Below are 15239 nucleotides of genomic sequence, written 5' to 3' on the forward strand. Positions count from 1 at the left end.
TTATAGATGTGAACATTGAATACTCAGACTTTGCGTAGTTGTTGTTTCTTCATAACTGTACACTTAGAACTTGCGTCCCAAACAAAGCCAACGGCGACACCTCAGGCCCCAATATAAATTATTATGCAACTGGTACTTGTTCATAGCTGGGCAGCAGGAAATTGGTTACATATTTGGTGCCCAACGTGGGGCCAGGGTGGTGGTGAACAAGGGAATATTGTGTTGGTTGGATACAAGTATAGAAAGAGTATAGAAAGTGTACAGTTCGAGGAAGCGGACACCATGTTAGATTTTATCAACGAGATTGAACCTTTTGAAGTGACTAGTCTTGTCACACTTGTAAATCCTTGCGTTGAGATACTGTTAAGGTTATTGTTACTGCTGATTTGCATTAATGCATCAGAGTATTCTGTTGCATTAAGATACTGTTAAGATTATTTCCATTGTTAAATTGCATAATAGTTTCCTATTTATTCCCTCTAAAACTCCATACATATCTAGCCTTGTTTCAAAGAATATACACGTTTGACATCTTCATTGGTAAACGATGGCAGAAGGAGGAGACAAAGAAGTTATGGTTGAACCTGGTGGACTTGATAGGTTGACCTTGATCATACTAGAACTACATTAACTACTTATGGTGATCCAAAAACTGTGACAGATTTTGGTGGTTTATACAAGAGTGGAATTGGAAGGGGTCGTGGTCGTACCGTGCTGCGCACTCCAATCGATAGAACATCCACGTGGCTGTCTGAAGTACATTCCAGAGTCCGTGGGGAGAATGTAGGAGGTGATAATAGTGAGATAGATGATTTGGAACAGTCAATTAAACAAAGGGAGTCTGAGATGGCAAGAATGGAAGAGTTGCTGGAATAGATTGAAAGAGGAAGCTGCTACTGTAAAACGTGAACTGGAATGAGGGTTACCTGAAACCAGTTACAGAGGTGATCCATCTGGTGGACAACTGAGAACACCACAAAGTGTACGTCGCCGATTTAACTTCGATGACGACAGTGTGGAGCCTTTGAAATGTGGAAATATGAAGTGGAATGTCTATATGAAGATTCTACTCATAGTTTCAGAGTAATCCGACAAGCTGTTAGGAAGTCACTGCATGGTTCAGCAGCTAAAATGGTGATGAACATGCACCCAGAAGCCACACTAGAACAGATTCTTAATAAACTAGAAATAAGTTTTGGTGAAGTTGAAACTAGTGCAATGTTGTTAGAGAAATTTTAGAGTAATAACAGATAGAGAGAAGGAGAAAGTATCACACTACGGTATCGACTGGAAGCTGAGATCTACACAGGTGAAAGGCGAGGTGGTATCCATCTGAATGCAAAGACAGAGTTTTGGCGGGGATTGAAGGATGATCGAGTACATGATGTTCTTCGTTAGAGGTGAGACACACCACTAGCTTTAAACAGCGACATCAACTAGCTAGGAATTCGAAGGTAGAACAGGAAGGGAAGGTGAGAATGGATGACTCAAAGGTGAAGACATGCCACAACTATGGTTGGTTTATAATGTGATCCTGCATGATAAACAAGCGAAATATACAGTAGTCTCAGTTATCCAGACTCTCACCGTTGGGGGCCGGGTTCTTCGACGAGATCACACAGACGAGCGTCCGAGGAAACCTTCTTCCAACTACCCTGCGCCGGAAGTCACACGGTGTATTTCTTCCAAGACATAAAAAATGAGTTTAAGATGCCTGTTTGTTCTTAACAATTATATAAGATGTATCACTCGCTTGTTTAGCCTGCAACTCGAGGTGAAGTACTAGTATTCCCCAACATGCACTGCTCAATATGGTACTTCCTGCGCAGGGCGAGTTGGAATCTCGTTTCCCCAGACTTTCATTTAGGGCGGTCTCGTAGGCAGAGCCTCCAACGGCGAGAGTCTTGGTAACAGAGACTAACAGTATGGTGAAAAATAAATGGTGATACAGACACACTGACACACACAAACACAGACACAGACACAGACACAGACACTCACATACTTTTCACCCCTAATATATACCCTTCCTTACGGAAGGAAAAAATTAGCCACATCAACTACAGAGTGTAGCCGGAAATAGCCGATTGTAACCGAAATTAGCCGAATGTGCGTAACCGCTAATACTTTCAATGACAATTTCTTCTTAGATGTCAGAATTAGTATTCCAATTTACAGAGTGGGAACGATGACGGTTAAATGATGACGTTCTCACTTCTTTCGTCAAATGTTGCATTTTCATGACATTCATCTCTGTTCGAACCTCTTCCCATCTCTGTTCGATGTCTGTTTTCAACCCTCTTCAAATACAACGTAAATAAAATCATAAAACCACCAACACAGAGAGAAATACCAGCCAAGTAGCAAACATAGTCGTAATTTCGCGTGGAGTCATACATCCAACCTAGAGATAAATTATGAAAATACAAAGTTATGTCTGGAGGCGCCTTCAATAAAATACTTTGTTGGCTGTCCTTGAATTTCCCAAAAACGAACAAGGCAGAAAGGGAAAAAAAATAACGAACACAGAAAAAAAACCATATCATGTAAAGTCTATTCTACTGTTAATTCGTTTTCTGTTTGTAGTTAAATGTAGACATTTCTAAAGTTATATACAGTAATATATAGCTAGTACTGATATTAGGGAGCAGTCATTATTTATAACCGGGGGAGGGGTGTCGCTCAAAAACTGGGGAGTGAAAGGGGGGCTACTCAATTTTTTGCTACCACTGAGGTGTAGAACACACCTACATATACACGATTATGCAAGTTATTTATTAACATAGTGTTTTTTCTGTTAGAATTTTTCAGTGCACATTGCATATACATAGCCCTCATGAAAATGCATACACATTTGACATATACATGTAGTTTATGAAGCCATTACAGTGGACCCTAACAATCTGTAACACAAATTGATCAAACTGTAACTAGTACATTGAGTTCTGTTACATGAAACGATTAAATCATTAATTGCTAAAGGAGTAAGGAATAACCTGGTTAAGGAAATAAACAGTTGAAGCCACTCAGGAGGGCAAAGTCTGACCAAATAGGATAAACTCATCTAGAATATCACGGTATATATTATATGTCAGTCAGTGAAAGCATAATCTCTGACAGGTTTCATTGCACAGCTATTTATAATTGATAATGTTAAACACATGTTGAAAACAAAGAATATGGTAATATATAGCTAACTTTTCATTGTACAGATGCTAGTACAGGGTGTTCTGTAACTTGAAATGGATGTATAAGTATACCATAATTTTTCCTAATTTTAAATGGTGTGGTATGCAACTATACTTTGAGAATTTTTCTCAATGTTAGTATTCTGCAATTTTCAATTGCGATCAGGAGAGGGTACTGTTATCTCCTTGCTTTTGACATGTTAACCAGATAACATTTTTTTAGTTTAAGTCCTTGAATTTCAAGGCTCAAGGGGAACCGCCTCCTGTACCTACCCTAACACTGCTCACTTTTATTTTGAGTCAAATTCTATGTAGTATTATTACTACCTTGACATGTTAAAATAGCATTCTTTTAGTACTTGAATTTCAAAAATCTCCAGGAACGGGAGGGGGAAATCCCCTTCCATACCCACCCCACTTGCCTCCCTCAAACTTTGACTCTTCCACCTAATTTACAATTTTACTAGCTACTTTGGGAATAAGCTGCACACATTGTTTCCTCTTCACTTTGAAATAAGCTATATCAATTATGTTATGAGGAAATTCAATTTCAAAATAAAAAGTTTTGTATGTATGTATGTATGTATGTATGTATGTATGTATGTATGTATGTATGTATGTATGTATGTATGTATGTATGTATGTGTGTGTGTATGTATGCGTGTATGTATGTATGTATGTATGTATGTATTATGTATCTGTCTGTTTCTCTGAGGTTTGGATTGAGCGAAAACATTCCTGTCGTTATTTGCATGGTTGTACGTACAACGTATAATATGCGTTTTGTTTTCCATTGTCAACGAACGTGACATACGCATACACCCCACAGTGCCTACATGGCGAAAACACAATACTGTGTACACGCATATATCTACGCATGTTCCAATTGACACTTAAGAAACGGGAGACACTTTCAATCAATTAACTATTACTGCAATCATAAATGTTAGTCATTCAATAACGTCAAAAAATATAGATTCCCGACATCTATTGCTGACTATGTAACTTTCTGTTTTACGAAACAGCGGTTCTTTCCATGTCTCTGGGGTAAAAGAATAACCAGACTACATGTATCCAAAGAAAGGTTAATAAACATGCAATCAATAATATAATACATGTCATGATTTATATGCCAAAAACAATCCCAACATCACTCCTTGTTTAAAATATATAATTATACCATTTCTCCAAAGAAAAGAGAGCGAAAAGCGAATAGAAGCTGTTGCAAAGGTGAGGGACGGTCTAATTAGCATAGGAAACACAATCCTTTTAAAAGTTGACAAAAAATCCCCAACTCGTGTGAGATATTCCATCACTGCCCATTGGTGCATGGGATTCTTGTACTCATGTCCCCTTTTTTGTGGTAGGAAAAGAAGCTAAAACCCAGTATATTACTGATTGAAATAACAACACCAAGGACGACCTTACTTTGTGTGTGTTTTGTGTAACTCCGCAAAAACAAAGTTCTTTCAATTCACATCCATAACAACTAATTCTAGGCACCGTAATTGAAATCAACACTGCCTTTATTATCAAAGACTCGAGCTCGCATCAATATTAAAATTTACATACAGTTATAAATATTGCATTATTAGAAAAATATTATCGTTTCTGAATTTTTTGATATATACTTTTATAAAAAATGTGATAGTTAAGTGCTAAACATGTTTTCCAGCAACAGGTAGATTTCATATTTTGAAATATATGTAGAATAAGTATAAACAACATTCTATTTAAAAATTCTGAACACTTCATTGACCTATATACTACTACTTATACTACTAGACAAGCTAAATTTGTAAACATCATTCAATCTGTTGCAATATATACACTCAGAGTATGACCTTGAATTCTATTGTACCGGAGTCAGAGACATGCGACGGTTCACTTTCAATATTGCCAGTGCATGAATGTTCACAATTAATTACTATATTATGTACATGCACATAAAATATCAAGTTTACATTCCATTTTCGAGGTCATCACGGGATAAAGTAGCAAAACGGCTGTGTCGACGTGTAGTTGTTGGCATTTCTTCGGTAGCACTACATGTAGTCACTGGAAGTAGTGGTACGTGTGGCTCGATCATTACGAAGTCTACATATTGCGACCTGCTTTGAACGCGAGTTATTTTTCACCTGAAGCGTTATGTCTGTAGATCTAAGGGTGAATCGATATACGTTCCGACGGGTTTAGATTTTCCGATCATAACAAAAAACATGAGAATTCTACCTAATTGTGTCGCCAATGTTTGTCATCTGTTCGGCATAAATGTCAACATTATTATCCCGTTCACTTTGTTATCATCTGCTGGTATGTTCGCAGTTCCGGTTCTACATTACACGTTATTCTATTCGTCAACCAATAACCATGCCTGTTGACTGTGAACCGCAATAAACCGATCAGCTATATATAGGTTTACAAAACAAAATTTAACTCGACATCAAATCGACCTCACACTGGCTGTCTCATACTCTCAGCCTGCAGAAACGTGACAATATTGTCGTTGCAGGTTGTAGCTCACACAAGTGGTTGATAGCAGTGCCTTGGATATGCATTAATCTTCTATAATGGTATTAGTACGGGATAAGGTGAAATGTGCAACGACTTAGTTGAGGGTGGGAAAATCAGAGAACGTGAAGGTGATCACATGTTACATTTGTAATGTAAACAAATGAAAACATTTAACTACAAAATAGCAACCTTGCATTACAAGGCATAAATGTTGGAATTTATTGTATAGAGAAAAACCCCTACCTTATTGTGGTAGATCAGCGTTGCGTTCTTAATCAAAACGCACGACGTCTGCAGTCACAGAGTATTCGATCCCTTTGGCGACAAAAATCGAAAACAAATGCGGAATAGAGAGGTTGAAATTTGTGCGATATAAGGACAGTCCTTAATCCCAATGACTATTTATATGTGTAAATCAACTTAAAAACGAAAAAAGATAAAAGAAAAGAAAAACAAACTTAAACCAGCCAGGCATAGATAATTACTGACAAGCCAATAGTTTATGAGTAAAGCGCCATCAGCAAAAGTGTGATATATTGGTAACGACTGTGGACCTTTGACATCTTTGTCCATATCTGATAGTGTATTTTGGAAGGACCAGTAAACTAAACGATTTTTTGTATCAATTGGTTGTGTCCACATCATTAGCAAATCATGTCACTAACATGCTTGTTTGAAAATGTGTTTGCCTTCATCTCAAAGGAAAAGATATTAATTCCATAGATCATCAGCACTGATCGTGTCACTATCTAGTTTAGTTCCAAACAGAGACAGTATTATGTATTAAATACTTAATATTAATCCATGGGTCAGTCTAGTCAAGGTCCAAACAAAAGATGTCGAGTGTGTTTTTGAACGTCATGATGAGTGAAGAGCAAACGACACATATAAGTAGTAATCCATCACAAATTGATAGGTTGTCGTCATTGCTCATTAATACATTTGATACAGTTGTTTTGACCATATTTTGACTATTGCCGGAATTTAGCACCTACTAATGATATGCAAATGTCCAACTCCTCGAGTCTATTTAAACTAAGATCACATGGGGACGTGAAGACGTCATGATGTTTATATGAACCCTGTGGGAGGGAGCACATAATTATGTGCAATTGTTGGGGAACTTGACCAGACTGGGACTAAGATGAAGTATTTAATACGTAATAATGTCCCTGTCTGGAACCAGACTAGTCACTAACATGCGTGTTTACACTTTAACAACCATTCACGTACACAAATTATTCATATTGTTACACAACGTATTTATGTATCAGATATATTTTTAAATATAATTTGCGGCATCATCTAAGAATCTTGTAAATTCTACTCAGCTCAGTTAGATATAGTTGGGTTACCAATCTTTTCTTCAATAAATTGCAAAAAATTGCTAATTGTACGTACAACAACAACAAACCTTTCACACATCTTTTGTTAGCTTTGTACAATGTTTAGAATTACAGCTTTATATCCTGATTGTGTGTGAGTTCATCCAGTGTATGTCCAGCTTACGATCTCTGTACCTCGAATGAGCCAGGGAGTGAAACTTTCCCTCGAAGTCTAACTATCCTCCGTATTCTGCGTTATGTTCACATTAGGTCATATGCCTTCAGTCGAAGGATACATCAGCACTTGTAAGTAATCATCATATCACGTCATATAACGTATCATAATTTCAAATCATATCATACATCATATCATCATATCATATCATATATCGTATATCATATATATATCATATATCACATATCACATCATCATATCATATCATATCATATCATATCAACCCGAGAAAGGCTAAGACCCTATGGGTTGAGCAATACCGACACATGCATCAGTGAAATGATTAAGAATGAGTCTGTACGGTACTTAAACCATCATTGAACAGGGGAAGGAGGGCGATGTAACATTCACTATGACCTACGACCCCTTATTAAGCTCACGTGTCCATATGGTCCATACATACAAATACTACTGCAGTCGGTAGGACCCACATAGTACAGTGCATAATTCAGTCCCAAGTCAAACTGTGTACTAAATATTATAAATATTAAATAAATTCAATCAAAGACAGTTTAGACAGTCAAGTTTGCGCAATTGTCAAAACAAAACAATACAGGTGAAAAATAACCCTGCATATCTTCGCAGGAACCTTGACTAATCAGAATGCGAGATTGGTGACAGGTGACGTATTGGATATGATGCATAATATACAGTAAACCTATATTCATTTACATGGTGATAAAAGTTAATCTTCACAGATTAGACAATGTTTACAAGGTGAAGTACCATATATTGCACCGACCTGAGATTGAAAATTAGCCCTTTAAGCCAAAATTGTACCCTCGTTGACGGTAATGATATCTTTACCGCTTAACGATTGTGCACTTTTGCCTTTCTGTAGATTAATTATGATGATTCCCTATGCCACAAAACGTTACAATGTATACAACAATGATATTTTGTGTCGTTTACACATGCACTATAACTTGACATTCGAAATACTGTGTTATAGCTGGACTTCTGTTTGTCTGTGGGATTTGTTTACAATGGCAATAGCAGTGACTACATGATAAACAAGCGAAAAATACAGTAGTCTCAGGTACCCTGACTCTCACCTTTGGCGTCTCTTCTATTAGACCACCAGGCAAGATTCTTGGGAAAACCACGTTCGAGGTACCCTGCACCGTCCTGTTTCTTCCAAGTCATAACAAATGGGTTTAAGATGCCTGTTCGTTGTAATTAAGATGTATTACTCGCTTGAAAAGTAATAATCTGTCCTGAAAGTACCTAAATCGTTTAGCCTGCAATTAATTCGACGTGAAGTATTCCCCAGCATGCACTGCTCTATATGGTACTTCCTGCGCGGGGCGAGTGGGAATCTCGTTTCCCCAGACTCTCTTTTAAGGCGGTCTCGTAGGCAGAGCCTCCAACGGCGAGAGTCTTGGTAACAGAGACTAACAGTATAGCAGTATGGTGAAAAATAAATGGTGATACAGACACACTGACAAACACACACACACACACACATACTTTTCACCCCTAATATTTATCCTTGGGGAGGTCTCGTAAGCAGAGCTCCCAGCGGCGACAGTCTGGGTAATCGAGACTAATAGCATGGTGACAAATAACCCTGCATATCTACTGGGATCACTATCTACCAATCAGAATATGAGACTACCGACAGGTGACGTATATGATATGGTCCATATAATAAAAAAAATATATAAATACATGTACGCCTATTCAAAAGTATATAATACAAAATAGATTAGAAAGCCTACTTTGTTCCAGACATTCTTGTTATCTCTAAAGTTTAGTCAAGTTTTACTTAAACTTTAGTACTTTCCCGAAAATAATATCTGTTCTGTAGCGTGCAAATGAATAAATTCCAACAAACATGAACATATAAAAATGTTTTTTTTTTAAATGTTGTTGTTTTTTCGCCGGATCCAAAGGATACAGTTTTACCTGATCTGTATATATAAGACTGAAATAAATGAGCAATAAATTGGCTGTATATTCAACGTTTACATATTAAATGGTATGCAAGTAATGAAGGTTTATATCCGTGTTTAGTAATTTATAGCAGGTTCATTCTATGGCAAATTTGTTATATAGCAGTCCTACTAAAATGTAGCATCTATCGATTATCTTACTTTAGTGTAAAAGTTCATCCTTGGTAGGTACGTGATCAAACTAGATACATTCAGTAACCAAGATTTAGTTAAAGAAGTTATTAAAAGATTTAGTGCTAAAGTTGTCTCTACGAAACAATTATACCTGTAGTATACTAACTGGCCTAATTAACCTAAACAAACAAACATTCTGTAAAATATTAACCTTTTTCTTATTATCTTCAGATAAGAATTAAAACAATACGTAACCTGATGTATGTAGGTTATAACGGAAAGGCAGTTCAAAGTTTGTTTGAGTGTAGTCAACGATCTTCATCTTCGTGACAAATCCAACAGTTACAGCAGAACGAAAGCTCAACGCTAAAAACTTTGAACTGCTTGTATTATAACCTACATGTATGAATGTCATTTTATCTTTCAAGCAAGGTGGTGAACTCTTTTTATCAACTCGTAACCTATTTTGAACCTTATTGGCTGTCATCAATACCCAATGCTGTGTGTACTACTTTTAAGGATGCCCATACAATGTTGCATCTTAAATATTGAAACATCGCCTATAAAGTGATGGTGCTGACTCAATACTGAAGCTGAGGTAACGTCTTTATTTTGAAGCTTCTTCCAACTGATTTGAAGTTAGTTGACTGTGTGTGTGGTATCAATTATGGATCAATTTGTTGCTAGATAATGTCAACTTCATTCCACCGTGGGCTGTATTAAAATATACACCCAACTAATTATAAGGCAAGGGATTATTGGCAGTTGCAATCCATTAATCAGTCATCTCAATGTAAAACAACTCAAATAACATAAATACACAGGGTTATTTAAAACATATCTAGACGTAAATGAAAACATTATTTTCATGATTAAAAGCAAAAATAATTTGAAAGAGTGAGAATTGATACAAAACGAGCCATGTCAGTTACAGAGTGTGGCCGTAAATAGCCGATTGTAACCGAAATCGGCCGAATGCAGTCAATGACAATATCTTCTTCGATGTACGAATTAGTATTCCAATTTACAGAGTTTACAGCGGTTAAATGATGACGTCATTCTTACTTCTTTCGTCAAATGTTGCATTCACATGGCATTCATCTCTGTTGGAACCTCTTTCTATGATTGTTCGACGTCTGGTTTCAACCCTCTTCAAATACGGCATAAGTAAAATCATGAAACCACCAACACAGAGAGAAATACCAGCAAAGTAAAAGACATAGTCGTAATTTCGTGTGGAGTCATACATCCAACCTAGAGATAAATTAAGAAAACATAAACTTATGTCTGGAGGCGCCTTTAATAAAATACTTTGTTGGCTGTCCTTGAATTCTCTATACAGTTCGGGGAGAGGGGGGGGGGGGGCGAATACAAAAAAATCGCGATGTAAGGATCGGTGTCATGTAACATTCCCTCTTCTATTAATCCATTTTCTATTTGTAGTTAAATCTACTACACGCAGATATTTCTAAAAGACATATAATAAAGTGTCTAGTACTGGATTTGCAAACGTCATTTGTAAATAAATGTCAATATTCTAGTAATAATTCAATATTAATGTAGAGTATATGTTGTCTGTTTCTTCTGTTGGTATTAACATATTCAAAGTCTATGCAGTCGATAACAATTGATTACCATACAGAACAACCTACTGTTAAAATTACGTAGGTTTGGTGTTAAACTAATGTGACATGACATTGATTTTAATACACACCCTCAGACAAAGTTTAATACAAAAGAAACAATTATATAGGTTTCGTACACAGTGGGATGTAGAAGTCGTAAAGTTGAAATGTTGATTATCAGTTAAAAAATAAACAACTGCAGCCATCAAAACCATCATGTCCATGTGTAATGTTTTCAAATTCGAAGCCTGTTTTACTGGACTGTCGGGGTAGTGAACGAATAGCAATGTTTATCAGTGTTCAATGTGGTTGGGCACTGTGTTTATTGTGTCTGTGTTTTGAATGCGTATATCACTGTGTCAAAAACGTAATGTCCCATGAGTGAAACACCGAGTTTACGTCATTTTAGCTATAATTCTGTATATTATTTCCGCTGTAGAATTTGTCCGAAAAATAGTTTGAAATGTGAAATAGCACTAGTCGTCTAGTAAATAACAGTAATTTTTACGCTACGTATATTTGCTTCCGAAATCCGTGACCAGCTATCCAGTAAAATGTGTTGTTGATTTATTGGCGTATTAATTTAACTTTCTATAACGTCTCTGTTGCTCTGATGAGGTGTTGAAAACTTAAGGTCATTGTCGTTAGTTATACGTCCCTGCAATTGGAGTACCAACCAGTCCTGCTCCCAAGGACAGCTTACAGAGGGCAAGTGCTCCGGTCATTTTCTCTTTTGCAGTAAACTCTGCTAAGAAAACAGGAACAAGGGGTACGTACGTTCCACTTGTTAGACCAATCATAGCACTTACAGCCGCATAGGTGACAAACGTGTTAGCGAATCCACTCAAGAGAGACACAACCCCACCGATGACAAGAGAGATGGCATACAATGAAGGTCCTGTGATATATTTGCATTCCAACAAGAAGCCGTGACCTCCTCTCCCAATAATGCCGAAAATTACCATAATGGAAACAAGGAAAGTATTATCCCTGGAGCTGGCAATATCTTTAGATTCTGCCCTGGGAAGTAGATAAATCACCCCCATATAGAGACCTAATCCTTGGAAGAAGCAAGAGACGAACATTAAAACAAACAGACCACTTTCTCTGAATAGATTGAGTTCAAACATTGTTAGCAATTTCTTAATTCTGTATTTGGTATGTTGGCCACGTTTCTTTCCATGACTCTGACGCCGAGTTTCGTTTGCAGGTGTGTGTTCATTCCGGTCGCAGATATCAGATTTCGTCTTATCGTTGAGATTCTGATTGGTGTCATGAACGATATTGGTGGACTCATTGCTTGAGGTTGATGGCTTCTCACTTGCAAGTTCATCTCCATGTAATCCTTGGCAGGACGTTACGTCAGTCTTCGGCTCTCTGAATAGGATTGAGCAGACGCAGATGTTCGGTTTGAGAGCTGACAAAACGAGGAACGCACCTCGCCAACCGTACTTTTCTATAAGTAGATGAAGTATTGGAGGAAAAATGAAGATACCAAAACTTGATACCATATTTGCTAAACCATTTGCCAAGGCGTATCTTCGGTCGAAGTGAAACTATAACATTCCAATACTTGTACTGTATGCTAATCCATATCCGAAACCTGTAAAAGCAGACATGACATATATATATATATATATATATATATATATATATATATATATATATATATATATATATATATATATATATATATATATATATATATATATATATATATATATATATATATATATATATATATATATATATATATATATATATATATATACTAATTCAGTGTAAGAGGTAAGTCATAAACTGAAGGAAAAGCGCTCAATACTGAGAAGTAGAGCTGTATTACACAAAATACACAAGTTATGGTACGGAGCAGTTACTCAGAGTTTCACGCTTGAATGCGATCTTCGTCCGAAGATCGCATTCAAGCGTGAAACTCTGAGTAACGGCTCCGTACCATAACGTGTGTATTTTGTATATATATATATATATATATATATATATATATATATATATATATATATATATATATATATATATTATATATATATATATATATATATATATATATATATATATATATATATATATATATATATATATATATATATATAGTTTTGGTAGTACTGGAACTCTTTCTTGGGTGTAACTCGGAGTTTCACGCATATTGCGATCATCAGACACTGTGTCTGATGATCGCAATATGCGTGAAACTCCGAGTTACACCCAAGAAAGAGTTCCAGTACTACCAAAACTATTACGCTCTGCCACTGCGGTATAGAGCACTGTCTTAGCAGATTGATACTCACCGAGTTATATATATATATATATATATATATATATATATATATATATATATATATATATATATATATATATATATATATATATATATATATATATATATATACATGTACAATCTAACCATCCAGAAAAGGGCTACACACAGACGTTGTTTACAATATATTGCATAGTTTGTTAATTGTGTTTTTTTTTAATTTTTCACTATGCTCTGTTACTCAGACGCACGCACGCAAAAAAAAAACACATCAAACCAAACACAAAGTAACATTCACAGGCTGACACATTCACATTTATCTTCTGTTTTTTTAGCGAAATCGCAGAAATCACACTCTAACTTCTCCTAGCAGTTAAAATAAATATCGTGCACACAAAGAGAGGTCATTACATCTAAAAGATATCGTACTATAAAAAAGACATGTTAAAATTGCGTGCATTGATTCAACATCAATAACAAAAATATTCCTATTTGTGTTCAGGTGTTTCTATGACTTCGCGTTTTCAAAGCGTTTGAAATAATTAACGTTACCTGTTAGAAATCCGTATGTAAAACATATCATGCTTATTGATGTGGCGAAGGAACTGAGTAAAAGACCAATACTGGAAATCATACCACCGACCATGATAGTTGCACGACATCCAAATCGCTTAGTAAACACACTTGCAAAAGGACCTATATAAAATGAATTGTGAAGAGGTGTACGCCACATCATGTATACATACATACATACATACATACATACATACATACATACATACATATTACCTGAAAAAGTACGGAAGAACACGGAGAGGCTTATTATCAACGAGGTTTTCCCAGCACCCTCATCGAAGTATTCCTGTAATTCGATGAAGAAAGGTCCTATAGCTTGGTTCAGACCCACCGTAAAAAGCACATTTATACTACAACAGAATACCAACAACCATCCACGAATGTTGCACTCTTTCATTTTCATTATATTTCCTTTCACCTTTTCTTAGCCAACGTCAATACCTTCTGTAAACAAATCATCCGATTTATTACAAGGAATGCATGTTATTTGCAATATTTAATTGCTTACAGAAAATCCCTTTGCATGGTTAGAATTAGAATATTAGATGACTATTATTTTTATTATAATTATTATTATTATTATCAGGAAATTTAAATATGTTTCCATGATTATAAAAAAGAATGTTTTGCTGGGAAAATGTTCATGGCATATTTATATAGAAGATTACATTACATAGACACAAATACACCGTTTTGAGTTCCCCCTCCAAGCAATCGCTTTCACCAACGTGAATGAAAAACGGCTGAGTGACATAGCCTGCCCATGCAGTCTGTTGATCACTTATATGTACTGAGGACGGTCACATAAATCACGTCTCCAGTGAGATGCGAACCCATATGACCTCCCGACTGCCCTAGTACTAGGTTTAACAACTACGCCACATCATGTAGTCGTTTCATGATTTATTTCCTAACAAAAAAACCACATGCAAAATGAGTATTTCTCTTAAAATAGAGAATTTGAATGAAAAGTATTTCTTAATGACGTTTTTCATTGCATTGTTCTGCGCACGGTGCACTTGGTGGGAATGAAATAAGAAACGAGTGTTCTGGTAATTGGTTTGGTTCAACAAGAGGCATTTTCAATAATGGTATATATAAGATTTAGTTGCCATCACTAGGAGAAATAATGATTATTTTTTTTTATTACAAGTAGGTACACGTATTGTATTGCGGCCGTATAATACGCGTTTTGTTTTCCATTGTCAACGAACGTGACATAGGCATACACCCCACAGTGCCTACATGGCGAAAACACAACACTGTGTACACGCATATATCTACGCATGTTCCAATTGACACTTAAGAAACGGGAGACACTTTCAATCAATTAACTATTACTGCCATAATAAATGTTAGTCATTCATTAACGTCAAAAATATACATTCCCGACGTCTATTGCTGACTACGTAACTTTCTGTTTCACGAAACA

The 15239-nt window shown here is 36.1% G+C and overlaps 1 protein-coding gene across 1 annotated transcript; it reads right to left on the minus strand.

The window, feature by feature from the left end:
* Positions 1 to 1705: 1705 nt before the first annotated feature.
* On the minus strand, positions 1706 to 12467 carry LOC144445333 (monocarboxylate transporter 9-like). The gene is made up of 4 exons (XM_078134872.1): positions 11660 to 12467; positions 10397 to 10585; positions 2216 to 2404; positions 1706 to 1917 (listed from the first exon to the last, which is right to left on the minus strand). The coding sequence occupies exons 1-4, from the start codon at positions 12465 to 12467 to the stop codon at positions 1706 to 1708; spliced, it is 1398 nt and encodes a 465-aa protein (XP_077990998.1).
* Positions 12468 to 15239: the final 2772 nt, after the last annotated feature.

This window comes from Glandiceps talaboti, chromosome 14 (genome assembly GCF_964340395.1).
Source record: "Glandiceps talaboti chromosome 14, keGlaTala1.1, whole genome shotgun sequence".
NCBI lineage: Eukaryota > Metazoa > Hemichordata > Enteropneusta > Spengelidae > Glandiceps > Glandiceps talaboti.

What these genes read in the sequence shown, in the direction of transcription:
- LOC144445333 (XM_078134872.1), bottom strand. Translation starts at nt 12,467, where the DNA reads ATGGTATCAAGTTTTGGTATCTTCATTTTTCCTCCAATACTTCATCTA. An exon ending in GACCGGAGCACTTGCCCTCT is followed by an intron (nt 10,586 to 11,659) that starts GTAAGCTGTCCT and finishes ATTTATCTCTAG; the next exon opens with GTTGGATGTATGACTCCACA. An exon ending in TGCAACATTTGACGAAAGAA is followed by an intron (nt 2,405 to 10,396) that starts GTAAGAATGACG and finishes ATTTATCTCTAG; the next exon opens with GTTGGATGTATGACTCCACG.